This window comes from Poecilia reticulata, chromosome 8 (assembly GCF_904066995.2).
Source record: "Poecilia reticulata chromosome 8, P_reticulata-male-v2, whole genome shotgun sequence".
In the NCBI taxonomy this organism is placed as follows: domain Eukaryota; kingdom Metazoa; phylum Chordata; class Actinopteri; order Cyprinodontiformes; family Poeciliidae; genus Poecilia; species Poecilia reticulata.
Genome location: NC_088837.1, coordinates 21,267,811 through 21,286,234, shown reverse-complemented (window position 1 = coordinate 21,286,234; position 18,424 = coordinate 21,267,811). Strand labels below are relative to the sequence as shown.

The 18,424-nt window shown below is 39.6% G+C and overlaps 1 protein-coding gene across 3 annotated transcripts in view; it reads right to left on the bottom strand.

Annotated features, from left to right (window-relative positions):
• Nucleotides 1-618: 618 nt before the first annotated feature.
• cacnb1 (calcium channel, voltage-dependent, beta 1 subunit) overlaps nt 619-18,424 on the bottom strand; it is a 45,337-nt gene continuing 27,531 nt past the window's right edge. For all 3 annotated transcript variants that reach the window (XM_008416970.3, XM_008416972.3, XM_081610212.1), the window contains 7 exons: nt 12,661-12,741; nt 12,515-12,573; nt 11,771-11,880; nt 7,068-7,219; nt 6,419-6,514; nt 5,631-5,816; nt 619-3,131 (listed from right to left, as the gene is read on the bottom strand). In XM_008416970.3, the coding sequence (XP_008415192.1) occupies nt 2,586-3,131; nt 5,631-5,816; nt 6,419-6,514; nt 7,068-7,219; nt 11,771-11,880; nt 12,515-12,573; nt 12,661-12,741 (1,230 nt within the window). In that variant the 3' untranslated portion in view covers nt 619-2,585. The remainder of the gene's footprint in view (nt 3,132-5,630; nt 5,817-6,418; nt 6,515-7,067; nt 7,220-11,770; nt 11,881-12,514; nt 12,574-12,660; nt 12,742-18,424) is intronic.

Here is an 18,424-nt window from a genome sequence, read left to right as displayed (position 1 = left end):
GTGTGACGCCTAGTTTAGTTGTTTTGGTTAAAGCCTCCCCTAAAAAGAAATGTGGAAACGATGACATCTGTATCTAGCAAAGCTCCATGACAAATATGAGATTTAAGATCAGTTTGTTTTCCTTTCCAGCTTCAGCTTTTAGCTAACACACAGACAATACTACAAAATATGTAAAGAAACACTGAGTTTAATTTTTTTCCCTCATTTTATTCACACATTATTACATTTATTTAGCATAAATGCAGCCCCATATCTTCTGATTTTATGTTTATCAAGTAATATAACTTTTTTAATCTGATTTTGATGTCCCTTCTTTTGATATGAAAATATGTATTATTTCTATTTATATTTTTTATTTAATCTCCACAGTTTGGGGTTTTTTGCAGTTAAATCCGACTAGTCAGATAAGCACAACAAATAACGTTTTCCTAAATATTTCCACTTTGGCTCAATAAAGGCTATTTTTTCAATCTTCTGTAAGTTATTTTAAATTGTATTTTATACATGACTGAAAAGCAGATTACATTTTTCTTTCTCATCTTTCATGTAACTTTCTGACGCCCTGCTAGCGCCCCCTTGCGGCCCCCAATTTGAAAAACAGTGAACTAAGAGACACAGTGACATTTTTAAATTAAATTTTTAATTAAAATACGAATTTATCCACAGATTAAAAATGAAAGGCAGAAAAAGCAAAATGTAGCTACAATCAGGCACCAATGATACATGTTATCTCATCATTTTAACAATTGCGATAACGCAACAATAACATTATTTACTGATCATTAATATTTATTTATTCAACCGAAGACAGAGGCGGGCTAAAGCAGCCCACCGAAGACATTCATGGATTCTCAATTATAGATAACTCAGTAAAGACCAACGTTGATCCTATCCCCGGCCCTCCCCACAACATGATACTCCTCCTACTACCTCACAGAAGCTGAAGATTAAAAAAAAAAACCCAGCAAAATGTTCACAGGGAGAAAATAAATCAACAATAATTCAGACAGAAATCAGGAGTAAGAAGGGAGTGGTGTTTAATGTCAGACAAGCTCGCAATTTAAGTGGAAGCTGGGAGTGATTAACCTCACACACAAAAACACTTTTGATGTGAGCAATAGCCCTGAAATGCAGTCGGTGAGGCTGGTGCGAACTAAACGAGATAATTGGGCTACGCTGCAGATTATCCAGGAGAAACACACACACAGACAGACAGACAGACAGACAAAGACACGGTATGAAAACGAGTGTAACAAGAGTTAAGACATCCCACCCGCTGGTGGACATGGCTTGGCAAGACATTCCGGCACTTGTGATTGTAGGTTTCTTGAAATAAAGGTGTTTTGGGGTGAGAGCGACTAAGGCAGGACACTTCATTCTCACAACTATAAGTGTTGTTGCGCCGCAGGTTAATGCTGAAAGCTGAACCAGCTCAGGGAAGAAGAAGAAGAAGAAGAAGTAGTAAACATCTTTGTTGTGATCTAGCTGTCATGAGTGTAGCGACGATTTAAGTTGGATTAAAATATGGCAACTCCTCTATCAGCGTTTTAAGGTCTGAGTGATAAGAGAGAGGCGGCAAAAGACTCACGACTTCTGGATCCCCAGTACGGGAGGAAATCCCGGAAGTGAAAAGCTGCGAGTCCGAAAAATGTAGAGAAACCCTGACAATATACATATGGGAACATTAGCTGCGTTTCCATTAACCACAAAATTGCGCAAAATGAAATTACGAAAATAAACACGTCAATTAAGAAAAAACTAACGTTTCCCGATGAAAAGCTTTGGCGCTATCGAATTACGTCTTTCGCGTCACACGAGTCACATGACGAACAGCCGGATGTTACTACTGGAGAAAACGTCGAAGAAGACGACAGGAAGTGGTAGGAGGACGATGTTTTTTATTTTCACAATGTGCATCGGCACACTTCATAAAAAATGATGTGTCGTTCAAAAGTGTTGAATCTCTTCTGCTTATGTAGTTGGGGTTTGTCGCTCCAACGCCTAAATAAGACTCCTACCTCTCCTCTGTCATGGTTTTTTATGACTTATCGCTTGAATGAGCTTATTCACAATTTCATTTTTTATTAAACAGAAATGCCGAAATTACAAAATTGTGTTTTTTCTCCCGATATTAGCAGAATATAGACAAAGATTTGCGCACATTTGTAATGGAAACGCGGCTAGTGACATTAGACCCTGTTTAAGACTGCAGAGGACAGACATGACAGACCAGAGTCCTACCAGCCTTCACACTCTACAACTGAAGGAGAGATCGGGTCAGACAGATCACTTGTGCTGTCAGCATAGAAACCCATGATATTCATGCAGTATTGACAAAAGAAATCAAACAAAAGAAAAACAAAACAGATCTGTACTTTTTCTTCTAAACATAAATCAGTGGATTTGCAAGAAGAAGTTGATGAGAATGGCATCTGGCAGGTGGCGTATATCTTTACATTTTACTGGGATGTAAACACATTTTTGTAAGCCTGACAGGTGTGGCCCCAAACCCACACTTCAGTTCCTTTACCACCAGAATCCTCCCCTCTCCCTCAGTCCTCAGTCTGCATCTTCCTAGCAAACACTCAGCGGATGTAAACATCCTTCCCCCAGTCGTCCTGGTTCTTGTTACGGCTCATGTTGGACCCTGTGTCCACAGGGTCCTGGCAGTAACGCTCCCTCAGCTTGGCCCGTCCATGCGGCTGTGTCTGGCTCGGCATCGAAGGGTGGTTGAGGTTTTCCTGATCCGGCTCGGCTCCTTCATCTTCCCAGGAGGCCTGTCGACCGTGATGCTGCGCCAGGTGAAGGCGGCTGCCTCCACCACCTCGGTACGGGTCGGGCTCTTCGTAAGGGTCAGTCTCGATGTCCATGCAGGAGTCACCGGCCTCAGTGTAGGCTGAGTCTCGGCTGCCCTGGGTCTCCGAGTCGAAGGTGTCTTGCCGGGAAAGGCCTCTCCCGCTGCCCCCTCGTAGCTGGCCGCGGGATGAGCGCAGGTAAGCCTGCTGCTGGTGCTGCTGCTGCTGCTGAGGTTTCCCACCCAAGTCTGTCTCGTAGTCATGCAGGGTGCTGCTCCCACCGCACTCTGTGAGACCCCCTTCGCGCTTCTGCTCACCGTGAACCAGGTACGGACCCTGCAGCCAGTCACACCCATGCAACCAAAAGAGGACATGCAGATGCACAAACAGCAAACCAAACTGTGAGTAGAGAGCCAGCAGGGTTAGCAACACCAGCATACAAACAAAATCCTTTGTTTAGTCTCCTCAAACATTTTACAAGGACCTTGAAAAATATGTAAAGGGAACGTATTAAGCAAAATTTACATTTTGAACTTCCATTTGGGTCTCAACTGCTTCTTAAATCAGCCCAAGAGCTAAAAAACACACCCACACATTTTTTGGCAATAAGTTAATTTTTGTTGGTGTTTGGAAAAGAGAAGAGTTTTGTTGTTGACTTGCCTTCCAGAAACCACTCGCTACATTCCTGTTGGCTGTGCTGGAGACTCTACTTCTCCTTTTCAAAGACGTAAGGCTGAATAATTGAGCATCTTTTTGCAGCAGCTAATTTAGATTTAAAGTGATAAGAGGCCATAAAACAGCTTAATCTGAAAGAAGCTCAAAATAGACAGAAGTGAGCAGATTAAAATCTCAAAAATAAATAAAAAATGTGGACATGTCTAATATAGCCTGTAGATCTGTACTATCATGTTTATGGAAGCATAGCAGGATAGTTGATGTTTTTACTAACATTTTGTCACTTTACAACCAAAACTTCAATGTATTTTATTGAAATTTAAAGTGACAGACCAATATAAAGTAGCCCATCTTTTCAAAGTAGAAGAAATATCATATTTCTCTTCCAGTTTTCATTACATTGTGATGCCAGGTAGCTGAATAGACCCTCTGCCACACTTTCAGATTTTTAGATACATAAAAAGTGTCAACTCTTGCATTACTTTACCTCAACATTGAGCTTTGTGGAAAAGTGACAAATACAAATCGAAGCTGTATGAATACTTTTGCAAGGCACTGTTAGTTTGAAGTGCAAACATGTGTAACATTTACTCAGTTGCAAATGTTAATTTTGCCAATTGAAGTCATGAAACTTACCTTTTAAACAACAGAATATACCAATGCAACAGTGCCCCCTACTGGCTGATTGATGCCATAGCAAAACACCCACCAACACCTTCCTGATCTTATCCAGGCCAATTCTGCATCATCTTTATGTTCAATCTGATTTATGTAAATAAAATATCTACTTGTAGCTTTTCTGACCTTATCTCTCTTGTAAATATATATATCATTTATGTTCTATAGTAGAGATCTGCAAGGTGTTACATCATCATGCAGAAGCCAGGCTCTCACTCTGGCTGCAGGTTATTACGGTTAATGAGTAACCAGCAGTGATTGAAAGGAAGCAAGAAAACCGATTACACATATGGCAGATCAATTGGACTGGCCAGAGCGTTAGAGACGGCCTCCACCAAACCGAGCCCTTTCTATTTGAAGAGGCGGATATGACTTGCTGTTTTCAGGACCGGTACCATGGCAACACGGAGGAGGACAGCAAAGTGGATTCTCCTCACAGAGCAGGAGAAACGAAGCCACGGAGCTAACGGGGGGGGGGGGGGGGCAGGCGGGGGGGGGAACAAGGCTGGGGCAGCAGATATAGCCTGTAGATAGCCTGTTGCTTATTTTACAATGGAAGGGGCCTCGAGGGCAGAGGGATCTGGACTGGTCTCTTTCACAGTTTTGAGGAGACAGCATTTTACTTCTAGGTGTTCTTAAAGGGGCAGTATTATGTAAAATCAACGTTTTTCAGCTCTACATCGTGTTATAATGTCATTCCCTCATCAAAGTGTTGCCTTGATTCGTTTATGCATGTTTGAGAAATCCTTTAGTCTCCGTGGCAACCATTCAGCTGTGCAAAATGCCTGGGTGGACCTAGCTCCGCCTTCAAGGCAGCTCTGTTTTCAGGTTTCCAAGCTTCCATTTCACAGAACAGCTCCACTCAAATCCTTTAGACTAGCCAGCAGGAATTAGCCACTGCTGCGGTCATTATTCGAGCTACTTCTCAATGATACAAACTGATATAAACTTTGTTATGGGGTTAGCAGTGGAGCGACGTTGTGATGACTTCCTGAAGGCGGAGTTTCAGAAAGAGCAGGAGTTTTTAAAGAGACAGAGGTCCAATTTCAATACATTAAATTGCAAAGTCAAATTTTGTTCAAGTCATATTTGATATATATATATTATTTTAACACAAAAAACAGTAACATAGTTACTTAGCTGTGCTATAAAATGGTGTTATATTCCTGGAAAATACATAATACTGCCTCTTTAAATTTGCTGTTTATATGTGAGAAATTTGCTCCATACTCCAACACTTGTACTTCGCTGCTGTCCTGTGTTTTATGTACAGAATAAACAGGGTTTCACGGCACTCTTCCTTCACGTTTACAGAGCTCAGGCGGGATTTGGGTCAAGTCACTGGAGTGCGCTCCTCCACAACCCGCTCCTTGCTGCTGGACTTCAGACAGCATGCTCATCCTCTTTCCCCTCGCCGGCCACTGCACCGTCCATACCAGGCCACAGATCCATATTTCTGCGCAGAGAGGTGAGCACCTGTACCTGCAGGTTGGAGACAGGCTCAGGGGAGGCAGCTAAGGCCGCCGTGGCCATGGTGCGGTTCAGGAGAGGGTTGGGAGGGTTGCTGCTCGGCGGGTGTGTCGCCTTCCAGTAGGCCTCCAGGTAGTCTGCAAGGTGTTCGCATGCGTCCTCCAGCTGGTTCTCATCCAGGATGATGTCAAACAGCTCCTGTGAAGTTATTCATTTTAAAGAGTCAAAATCTACAGCAACCATCACAAATTTACAGATTACACCCACAGCAATCTGAAGAGGGTCAAATTATACACACAGGTAGCACTCACAATACTAGTTACCAGTGGTGGGCAGATAAAGGTTTTGCTATGACGCTTTAGTGCTGATGCTATGCTAACTTTAGAAAAGGGCTATGCTATCTTTCTTTAAAGTTGCAGTATGTACATTCTATTTATTTTTTAAAAATATGCTTTTTACATGTTTGTTTAAATTATCATTATGTTGTAAAAAACGTATTTTCTTTTCCCAGAAAAATGTTTTTCAGGAAGAAGAACATGTTTTATAAAGCTACATACTGCACCTTTAAGGCTGGAGTATGCAACTTTTGTTAAAAAACAACAAAGCGCTTTTTACATATTTTTCTTAAAATTATCATTATATTGTAAAAAAAAAAAAATATATATATATATATATATTAATATATATATATATATATATATATCTTTTTTCCCATAAAAGGTTTTTCAGATAGAGATGTACTAGACTAAGACATGTGATAGCAAAATGAGAAAGTAGGAGGAACATGAAGCAGAACTCACAGGTGGACATTGAGCTAGCTTGTCAGCTGCCACCATCTGCACATTCAGATGTTTGGCTTGGGATTTCCCTCTGGATTTAATGAGCCTCTGGAGAACCTGCAGGGAATTGATAACATAGTTGAATGACAAAACAAGTGCCACTTGCTGAAGTTAGGTATCATGCATCAAAATCATAATAACGTAGCCAAGCTAACAGGAAAGTCATATGTGCAGCCAGATGTCCCCATTTCATCCAAATGTAAAAATGGTCTTGAAGGTGACTTATTGTGCTTGGCACACAGCCTAAACAAAACATGTCCATTACATTCTTAGATAATGAGATTTTAGTCTGGTCAGGCCTGATTATGTTGAGCTCCTTTGAAAAGCAGAACTGGAGCCACCTGCACAACCAACAAGAATGCAGCAGTGGTTTCTAAATGGTAAGTTAGCAACAAAACATTTGTCTTTTCTAGCAGCCATTGTAAAACGCATACAGCAGTAAAACCAGCTCATCAAATGTGCTGAGTTGGGTTGCTAGGTAACTTGAGTGAGCTTGACTAGGGTTGCTAGGTAATGACACTACTGCAAGTAAGACACTTGTTGCTCATAAGCACTCCACATGATCGCTCTAATGAAAACATGAAATATTGTAAATAACATCTGCTCTTACCTTGGGTGAGGCTATTTTGATATAAACAATAATGGGAGCCAGGGAGGTCTTGGCCAGCTGAGAGGGATGGTTGATGGTGTCTGCATCCAAAGCAACAAGCTGGAGGGTTCGGGCCAACTCAAAGATACGTTCAATCTCACTCTGCACTTCAGCTGAAAGCCCAGGAAGCAAAAAAAAACAACAACAAAAACAAAACAAAACAAAAAAAAATCATAAATATGACAGATATTTTTTTCTTTGAATAGAAGCATCTCTCCTTAACAAGACAGAGTTTCTCTTACTTGTGCACAAGTACATAACTGCGATGTTAGTAACTACTCATGCATGTTGAATTATTTGTGAAAAAAAACAAAAAAAAAACAAGCTTCCAGGCATGTAAATCGGTTTGGACCACAGTTAAAGTTCCATTTATGCCAAGCTAAATGGAGCGCTGCAGCATCCTCATTCATTTGCCCCCTTCAGATATTTTGAGTTTTTGTATGTTGTTTTGATCATTACTGATTCAAGGCTGCCATAGAAGGAGGCGCTTAGAAATGAGGTGCCTGTGGTGCTTTGAGGAGCTTGCAGTAAGGCCACAATTTGTCACTAAAACAGAAACATAGAGAGAGAAATAAAAGCATGAAACATCAGATTTTGTTAGGACGTTTTCTACCATGTGGACCATTCAAGTCTGTGCACTATGCTTGTATTGTTCCTCAGAGTGCATTTAGTTTGCTTTAATTGAAGTCTAGTTTGTTTTCCTACAAAGTCTGAACTCTGATGCATACCAAAAGAAAAAAAAGCAAACTTTGATCCACCTAAAAACCTGCATCTTAGTTTGTTGCGGTTCAAGTGCAGATGTGAATGCCAAGTGGCCCAGAGACCGCTCCAAAGGCAGGAAGTGAACTATACTGCAGGGCATTCTGGGTAAATACAACCAAAACAAACGCGTCAATCTGCCACTAGCAGGAGAAATGGCTTGTTGTCTTTTGCCAGAAACAGAAAGGAAATCCTACAATTGCTAAAATCTGGCGCTACTCCATTTTTGTTTGCATTTAGTGCAGAGGTGTCAAACTCATTTTCATTCTGGACCATATCAAAAATCTGAATGTTCTTAAAGGGCCAGTGGTACCAGAATGTACTGATAAAACTGTTAAAATCTTGATATTTGTGTTTTATTTGTAATCAAAATCACAGTCAGAAATATTTGCAAGAAATTTTGACAATATTTGTGCTAATGTATGATGTTAAATGTGACTTTTTATTACTTGCCGTGTCAATCACAGACTATAACTTGACATTAACTTCATATCAAGTAATGCTGAGACACCAGTCATTTAAACTCAATATTTTTGATGAATTTGAAGTAAAACCAGAAGGAATGTGGGGATCTGATGATTTTGTGTGAATTTTGTGGATTTGTGAAAAACTGGAGGGACTTACTGGTGTATTTCGGAGTCTATCGGACCACATAAAAAGCTACAGCGCGCCAGATTTGGCCCCTGGGCCTCGAGTTTGACACATAGTGTTGTCTTCAGATGTTTTTGTGTCGTTTTCTTCAGTAGTTTTTGGTGCAGCGCCACCACAGACGAGAGGGGAAATAGTTTTTTCAAATGGTTTGGTTCTTTTGACACAGTGCAGTGAGAAAGCGAACCACACCTGCTAAAAATTTAACAAATGTTGCAATTTTGGCCCCCAAACAAACTGAGTCTATCGGACTATCGGGTGTGAAAACACCCTTTCAGAACTTAGCACTGCTTCTTAAATGGCCTATTGAAGGGGGGGAGATTAAAAACCGAAAACCTAAATAAACTCTTCGCCTGCTTGGTCGGAAGTCAAGGTGCTGGAAACCTAGTGGCAGAGGCCGATAAAGAGGCAAAGCGACGCCGCGCGCACACATTACAGTGGCTGAGCGATGGAGAACTGCAGCTGGAGGCCAAACAGGGTCTCTGCATGTTGATAAGAAGTCTGAACTTCAGCTCGTATAAAGAAAGAGCAGGCAAAGCTTTCATTAACTTCAACAAAGACTGCGATTTCATACATTTGACTGCTGAGATAAACCTACTCCCCCACCAGGAGTTAATAAAGGAAGATCCAGAGGTGTGATTGCAGACATATAAAATAGTGGTAGAATTATGGGTCAAAACTTAAGGGTAGGTGCGCCTTTTTATAGCTTCCCTCTGCTTCTGCTGGTCTCCTCCTGCTTGGGTTTTGTAATTCTTTCCCTGACTACAGGCTGTCACAAAAAGTATGAGGAACAGAGAAACTGACAGGCAAGCAGACAGGCAGACAGGCGAAGATGAATATAAGCATATTATGAATATAGTTAGGAGGAAAAAAAAAAAGGCAGAGGGAGAGGGGCTTCATTGTTTTGTTGCGAGGGGAGCATACGTACCCAGTACGTCTGAATCAAAAAGACAGAGGAGGAGGAGGAAGATGATGGGCGGTGGGAGAGGAGGATGGGAGAAGGGCAGAAAAGACAGGATGAAAAGAGAGAGGATGCTGGATCAGACTCAGTCAGAGCTGGAATAAAAGCTTATAGGTCTTTTGATGACAAACAGTGATGCCTGAAGTCCATGCTCTGCTCATTTCTACCGTCTAACTGCATCTACAAACAGGAAGTTCTGGTCTGTGTCACATCAAACAGGAAGGAAAACATTCCCGGAATTTTTTTTTTGCTTCTTTTGCTCACCTTGATGTTGGGTGATGAGAATCTTTACAGAAGTACCAAGGAGCATTTCCCACTAGTTTCTTACCCTACGCATCTCAAGAAATTTCTATTTTCAAGCCTGTCTTATCCCAGAGTATTCATAAAGTGTTAATTTTATTTATTATATTCTTTTTTGTGTAAAAAAATTCAAATCAAATTAAATTGTGACAACAGACGCACTCATCAGGCTTTTACTATTCTTGTATTAAAGTTTCACACAATAGATTTTAATCAAATTTGTTTGAAAACATAAATAAATGCAACCAAAACTGGGTGTAAAAGATCAAATTAAAGCTTTGAAAATGTACAAATTTCACAATTATCTCCATTTAGGCATCCCTGATAATACACTCCTCTTTCCCTCTATTTCTTGTGTAAAAATATTAACAATAAATTTGGTTATTATGGTTTAAAGGTTCATAAAATAGTGTTTTCATAAATGACTGCTACAACAAACTAAGCTGTTGCTATTTTCTGATGACTACATAGTTATAACCATCATCCTTATTACTTAGGTTTTATATTATTTTGATTAACTACGATAACCGACCACTTTATTAAATACCTCCAATTTTATTGAATTGCTCGTTAACATAAATTAAGATTCAGCCAATCCCACGGCAGCAACTCCAATCATGTCTACGTGTAAATACAAATGAGGATCATAGGTGAATGGATCTAAATCATCTTTTTAGCAAATGTTGATCTCTCTCAGTAACCATAAATCCGGTGAAATTCAGCAGAAAACTTTGCACAGCATTGCACCACTCTTCTGTAGGCTGATCAGATATGCCAGTCTACAACAGCGGCGTGCAAACAGAGGCAGGAGCCATGAAGTCTGACTGCTGAATTAAAGCTACCCTGCCGTCCTAATAGTGACATCCCAGCGTATATTTCCAATAAAAACTGGAAACCAGATTGGAATTTTGTTCAAACAGGCGGAAGAGACTCCAGCGTGCAGCCGACAAAACACAGTGGCATGAAAAATAAAATTATTTATAACAGTTAGCTGCCTATGTTTGTGCAACAGCTGCATGGTACTATCATGTCAATTTAGACCGAAATCTCTGAGAAATGCTTCTAATGCCTTCTTGAATCTATGTCATGACGAATTAAAAAGCAAGATCCAAGCAAGCTGTACCTAATAAAATGGCCGGACAGAATATATGTTTCACTTCCTTACAGTTAGAGGAAATCTCTAATATGAAATACTTCTACTAACTATTAGACAGCTAAGTCAAAATTAAAATGTTTTACTTCAGAATTATGAAATGCAGCCGGCTCAAAATTATTCATACCCCTGGCAGATTTAAAGAGTTTGATTACTGCAGTACCAAAAAATAACTTTCAACCTAGCATTTTTTAACAACGTTGAAAAAAAGAAAACATAATTTGTTTTACATTTTGGTTGAAACAAAACAATCTGTGACATGTATGAAAAACCACCTTTTCTGCATTAATAAATTACAATCATATGATAAAATCTTACTAATGCATGTAAGATATTGACTCCTTATACCCATTTAAGAGAACCCACACTTCAGAAATCCTGAACAATCCCTTCAATGTTCACAGTTTTCAACTAATAAGTCGTTGTTCAGACATGATCAAAGTAAAACTGGATGATTTAAAATGATTTGTGGACAGAAATAATAAATTAAATCTGTTGATATTTTAAATTTTACCAAGCCCACCATCTGAAAAGTAAAAAAAAAAAATGCACCAATACGTTTTTACTTAAAGGTAATTTGGGTTTAATTTAAAATCAAACATAGAGTCCTTATCCTTTCTTAAAGAAAAAATGTTCTATATAATTACCAAATAATGGTGTTAAGTCTCTGTTAGTGTAAATAAAAACACAGATGTAAACACAGATAATGAAAGATGTGGAGCAACGAAACACAATGGATAGAAAAATTCTGATATTTACTTTATGTTGCCTCATTTCACCGTGAGATCCTACATTTTCCAAATAGTTTTTTCCTTCTCTGATATAAAAAAAAGGCAGTCTTACCCAGACTGGAGCGGGTACTGGAGCGCTCGATGATGGTGTGTTTACTGGGGTTGTTGAGGACTGAGCGTTTGGCCAGAGAGATGTCTGCTGTCACACGTGTAATGGATATCCTAAAAATAAAAAAAAAAACAATACATCCCGATTTTATCTGAGTAGGCCAACTATATATATATATATATATATATATATATATATATATACACACATATTTGAAAAGAAAAATATGTATATATTTTTCTTTTCAAGTCAACAGTTTTGACTTCATTAACGTTCTGAATGTCTCCCCCCCAACAAATAGCCTTTTTTTGAGTCTATATACTTCAGTTAATGATTAACCAATTTGTAAATTAGTTTAGTCGTTTGTTTAATCGATTAATCAGATAAAAAATTCTCACATTCTGCAGGCTTTATTACTGTTCTGAATATGTTGGCCTTTTTTTTAGTCCAGTTAATGATTAATTATTAAATGAGTTGATTATCATTTAAATAATTGTTTCATCACGATTAATCCGATTAATTGATTAATCAGATGAAAAATAGGCACATTTAGCAAATTATTCTGCAGGCTTGGTTACTGCTCTGAATATGTTGGCTATTTGTGAATTCAGTTAATGATTAATGAATTACTAAATTAGTTGACAATTATTTTAATGATTCAATCATCACGATTAATCCGATTAATCGTTTCAGCCCTAAATCAGAGGGAGGTTTCTCAGTGTTAATAATGGGTTTTGCATGTCTTACCTGCCCTCAAACTTGTGTTTCAGAAAGTCAAAGAGCGCTTTCTGCATCATATCTGTCACCTAGGAAACAAAACCAGACATGAAGAACACAGAAAAGGACTGAATTTAGGCTTAAATTAGCAGCTATTGCTTCGCTTCCTTCCTTACCTCATAGCCTTTTAGTGAGGGTCCAACGAGGATGATGGGTCTCATGGAGGGAACCACGTCGTATGGAGGAACATGCTCCATCTTACCCAGGGAAAGAGAACATCAGAATTGGACAGAACCAAAGCTAACAGAGTCACACTCGCATAAATCCTTCCCCTCCTTATGTCAGAGGTCGCAGTGATGGATGGCGAGTCTCAGACGATGGAGTCCATTTGTTTTATTAAGTGCCTGAGTGTGCAGAGGGAGGGATTGATTTTTGAACTCAGAGCGGTGCCCTCTATTTCCTCGGCTCCATAATTAATGCGTCCATAATTAAACCAGACGCCAGCGTGAGTGTCAGGAGAGCTCTCGTGACCGCGCCGTGGCTCCAAACACAGACGTCAAACTTCACACTTCCCTCCTTCTGTTATAGATGGGAACAGTTGCAGCAGTCATATTACATTACTAATTGCTACTACAGTCATGTGAGAAAATTAGGACACCCCATTAAATATTCAGCTCCCTATTAAGAAGTGTTCACATATTGATGTCTAACTTTATGTTTTATTTATCTCTGGAAAAGAAAGTTATTTAATTGCTATTAAACAACAAAAATAAGCCGTTTCTCTTACGCATTTAAAGTTGCTTATTATTCCTCTTTGCACAGGTTTGTTTAAGGTTGGTCTAAAGCAGGGGTGTCAAACTCAATTTCACCGAGGGCCACTTCAGCATATTGGCCACCTTCAACGGGCCACATTGACGGTACAAATCAGAAGTGCCCAGGTCCAGTTCTCCAGACTGCAACTTTTACATGCATCCCTGTCAAAACACCCCAGACAAAAGGTTGATTTCCCTCATCAGCAGCAATTCAGTTCTGTAGAGGCTTATAATGCCAGGTGTGATGGAGAAGGAACGCATCTAAAGTTGCAGATGATAGCTCTGGAAAACTAGACTTGGGCAGCCCTAGCATAAATGTATGAAAATACAATGTTAAAAATAGATTAAACACCTCATATTGTTAAATAACGCTTTGGAGCGTCTGGTTAGGAAGCGCATTCAAAACCTTTGGTTGAAATGGCGCGTTAAATTCAAGTCTCCATTACAGACTAGATAAAACTAAAGAGAATGGAACGTTGTGTTAATCCGTTTGAGGAGCCGGTAATTTATCTTGAGGAAATAAATGACGACGCAGAAGTTAGTTAGACTGTAACATGCGCAGTCCGCTGCTCAACCACTGCGGACGCGGCTGCGAAGAATTAAAAACCGCTGTGAGTAACTCATCCAGAAGATTTAACAAATGGAGCCTTCTCGGTGCACATTACCCAGGAGAGCGGAGTTCTGGAGGAGCGCTGTAGACGTAACATCTGTCCGTTTCGGAGAAGCGAAAACACGCAAAACAACAACAAAAAAACCTAGTAAAAGCGCAAACCGGACCGCGCACAGGGCAAAACACTCAGAGTTCAGTTGATCTGTTTGGATCAGACAGATCCAACTGACTGATGAATTAGCGCCGATTTTTCTGCAGAGGAGGAAATGCGTTCAGACCCCAGCGGGTGAAGTGATGCTAATTTAAGTGAAGTCGCTTAATTTATTTTATTAAAAGTTATTGAGGCCTCAGTCAGAGGTTTTTGTCACTACAGAGAAAAATGTAGATACATTTACCTGCTTAATTTGTGATGGGATCTGGATTCACGGTGAATATCAACTAAACCGCATAAAATGCGGCTAAATAGCCGATGTTAATATGGTTGTAATTTCACGGATAAAAATAGTACATGAACGATTTTTTTTTATGTTGTCGGTCAAGATAACGGGTAACAAAAAAAGTTCTAGCTGCCGCCCTGACACCAACTCACACACATCTTCATTCACAGTCTTGTAAATCGATGTTTCTTTTCTTGGACATTTTGATGTTAGCTTGTTATTCGCTGGGAAAATCAATAAGCAGCTTGAGGTGACTTTGCTGCTCTCTAGTGGCGAGAAGCCGTAATGTTGGCTGGTAACAATCGGAATGCATTATGGGAGATGCAGTTTGTAGTAAATTCGTGCTGAAAACCTATTTTAAGTCAATCATGGTCATATAAAACGCTGGGGGGCCACATAAAATGACATGGCGGGCCACATGTGGCCCGCGGGCCTTGAGTTTGACACATGTGGTCTAAAGGCTATACAAAACATGTTTATTACATTTTTAACACAAAATAATTCTTAGATAATGCCTATTTTGAGCTGCTTTAGGCCCCCCAACTCAACATTTACACTCACACGTAAAAATTGCTGCAACTGTACATATTTGAAAAGTAGAAGTGGAGGCTCCTGCACAACCAAAAATAATGCAGCAGATGGTTTCTGGATGTTAAATCAACAACAAAACAATTGTTTTCTCCAGCAGCGCATCCAGCAGTGAAACTAGCACAGCAAGCATCCTGGCGTTCTGCTTGGGTTGCTAGGAGACGTTCTGGGCTTGGCTCAGGTTGCTAGGTAATAGTGCAGAGCCTGTTGTTTTTTATTTAACAATCAGGATGCTTTTTGAAGTGGCTCATTTTCAAAACTCCAAAAGATACCAACTTATTGCAGAAAAAACAGCTGAGTGGTTTTTTTTTTAGTGCTTGGACTATTTTTAGACGCAGAAGAGGCCCAAATGGAAGTATAAAACGTGCAAAACGTGAATTTCGTATTAGCCATCCATCCATCCACTTTGTTACATAGCAGTGGTTGATATATTAGCTAATGGACATCCCTCTTTCCCAGAACCATCCATCCATCCATCCATTTTCTTACACCCTTGTCCCTTGGTGGGGTCAGGAGGGTTGCTGGTGCCCATCTCCAGCTAGCGTTCCGGGCGAGAGGCGGGGTCACCCCGGACCGGTCGCCAGTCTGTCACAGGGCAACACAGAGACACACAACCATGCACACACACACTCACACCTAGGGACAATTTGGAGAGACCAATTAACCTGACAGTCATGTTTTTGGATTGTGGGAGGAAACCGGAGTACCAGGAGAAAACCCACGCATGCACAGGGAGATCATGCAAACTCCATGCAGAAAGACCGGCGCCGGGAATCAAACCCAGAACCTTCTTGCTGCAAGGCAACAGCTCTACCAACTGCACCACTGTGAATTTTGCATTATAAAACACAATATCTATATCTATATATCTTATGTATATCTATATATACCCACACAACACCTGAATGAAATCAAGATCTGACCTTAACTATACAAGCAGTCATAAATGTTTCATACTTTTAATTTTGGTAAAACCAGACTATCTATCCTGTATTCTCTGATAGCCGGATGAAATTTATTTCCCTTCGTGGATTTTTATTCCAAGCGTGCCCACTCCTCTGTGTGCTGCTACAACACTTCAGGCATCAGAAAGCACTAGAGCGACCTGTTCAAACATTACATTACATAAACCTGAACAACGGAAGATCGTTTCACCTCATTTCTATTCACCAGCCAAAAATACACGGTGTAAAAATGTCCAAATGGTTCTTGCCAATAAAGAGTGCAAAGCTGAAAACATCAGCTCCACTGGTTGATCATGAAAAAAGCAGGAACAGCACACAATTTAGAGCTTTAGCTCGATTGATAGCTTACATCAGACATGAATTAAAAGATAAATAAAATTTGGGAAGAAGGCCTACACCAATACGACTCCAGTATAAAAGCTTCTCATTACTCTGCTTAATTAGCTTTGTGTTTTTTATTACAGTCCAGTTTCATAAATGTCTTTACCCAATGACACCAATCTTGAGTTTTTCACAGCAACAAACAGTCAAAAAGCATAAAGTGTAACAGAAATTAATTGGAAAATTATCTCATTGCCACAGTTAAGTAAAGTGGAGGATCTGTGGTGCTGTGGGCCTGTTTCTGCTGTTTGCATGCATGAATGCTGGGAGATTTTAAATAAAAATCTGATGAAACTCAAGGCATCCGGAACATAATTTGTACCCCAATTTAAGCTTTAGTTGATGTAAAATACCCCCAACTGCTGTAGACTGTTCAGATTTTTTGTTATTTTAAATAATAGTAATAGTAATAATAATAAAAATAATAATAAATAGAAAAACCTAAAATTATGACAGAATATTAGGGTCATGCTGGGAAAATAAAAAATTAAGAATAAAGTCATAATATTACGACTTTATGCTCTAAACAATGTCTTCATTCTTGTATTATTTTGCCTTTATTCTCATACGATTTATTCTAGTTATGACTTTTTTGTAATACTATAACTATATTCTTGTCATCTTCTTTTTTATGTTTTGTAGTTATGGCCATATATTTATAGGATGGATATTTTATACTCTGTCGTATAAAATGTTTAAAGCTCTGGATTTTTAAAGCAGGGCTGCACAGTGGCGCAGTTGGTAGAGCTGTTGCCTTGCAGCAAGAAGGTTCTGGGTTCGAATCCCGGCCCCGGTCTTTCTGCATGGAGTTTGCATGTTCTCCCTGTGCATGGTGGGTTTTCTCCGGGTACTCCGGTTTCCTCCCACAGTCCAAAAACTTGACTGTCAGGTTAATTGGTCTGTCTAAATTGCCTCTAGGTGTGAGTGTGTGTGCATGAGTGGTTGTTTGTCCTGTGTGTCTCTGTGTTGCCCTGCGACAGACTGGCGACCTGTCCAGGGTGACCCCCGCCTCTCGCCCGGAACGTTTGCTGGAGATCGGCACCAGCAACTCTCCCGACCCCACAAAGGTACAAGGGTGTCAAGAAAATGGATGGATGGATTTTTAAAGCATTTTGGCTAATTAGATTTTATTTCAGACAATTATTTTCCTATAATTCCCAAGGCAAACAAAAATAAATACACCACAAATCCCAAGAGAAAATAAAAAAAATTCAAGACAATCTGATGAGAAACAGAGACTTTTAGCATGAGAGGGTTTGAAGTGATTGTTCAAACGAAACAAAATCAACCTTTAATTAATTTAACAATCAGTGCTTCGTTAAAAAAGTATAAAGAACAGAGGTGTCTCTAATTTTAGCACACATGACGTAATAACGAAAAATATCTGTTAATCCTGCATCCACATCTTTACCAGGGGCGGAGGGAGCGTCGATGACAGCAAACATAAAAGCTGCCCATTACTCTCACAGCTAAAATAACCTCATGAAAGCTTTTGATGGGCAGAAATTACACCGACTGACTGTCACTCACATCAGGTATCATAAATGGGAATGAAAGCGTGTCAGGATGCATTACAGCTGCACTCTGATTAACGAGGCTCTGCACCTGCATCTGCACGCTGATGCCCATGATACTGACTCAGGGGAAATGACAGAGGCGTCAACAAGATTTAAAAGCCGCTCCGTTGGATTTTTTCCCTCTATTTTTTTTTTTGCATCAACAATTATTTGAAAGCATAAACAGCTGAATAGCTGCTGAAAGCTGCTCCATGCAGAGGATAAAGAACGACATGATTAGATGTTACAGCAGGGATGTCCAAACTTTTTGAGTCAGAAGTACTCGAGGGCCAAGACAATAAACAAAAAAAAAAGCTGAAATGAAGCAAGTTAAATGGTCCGATTTTTATTCAATCATTTTTTGGGGGGGGGAAGGAAAAGGTTGTTGTTCGATATAGATCTATAACTTAAATCAGATTTGCTGTATTAAAAGAAAAGCACCTAGTTTTCACTTTTTTTGGTTCGATTGAACAAATTTATTCTCAAAATAAGAACAGGATTTGGGTTTATTTCAAAACATTATGCCATATTCAGCCAAGTTTAATTAACTGAATAACAAAAATTGAATTGGGTTCTACGGAAAATAATTAG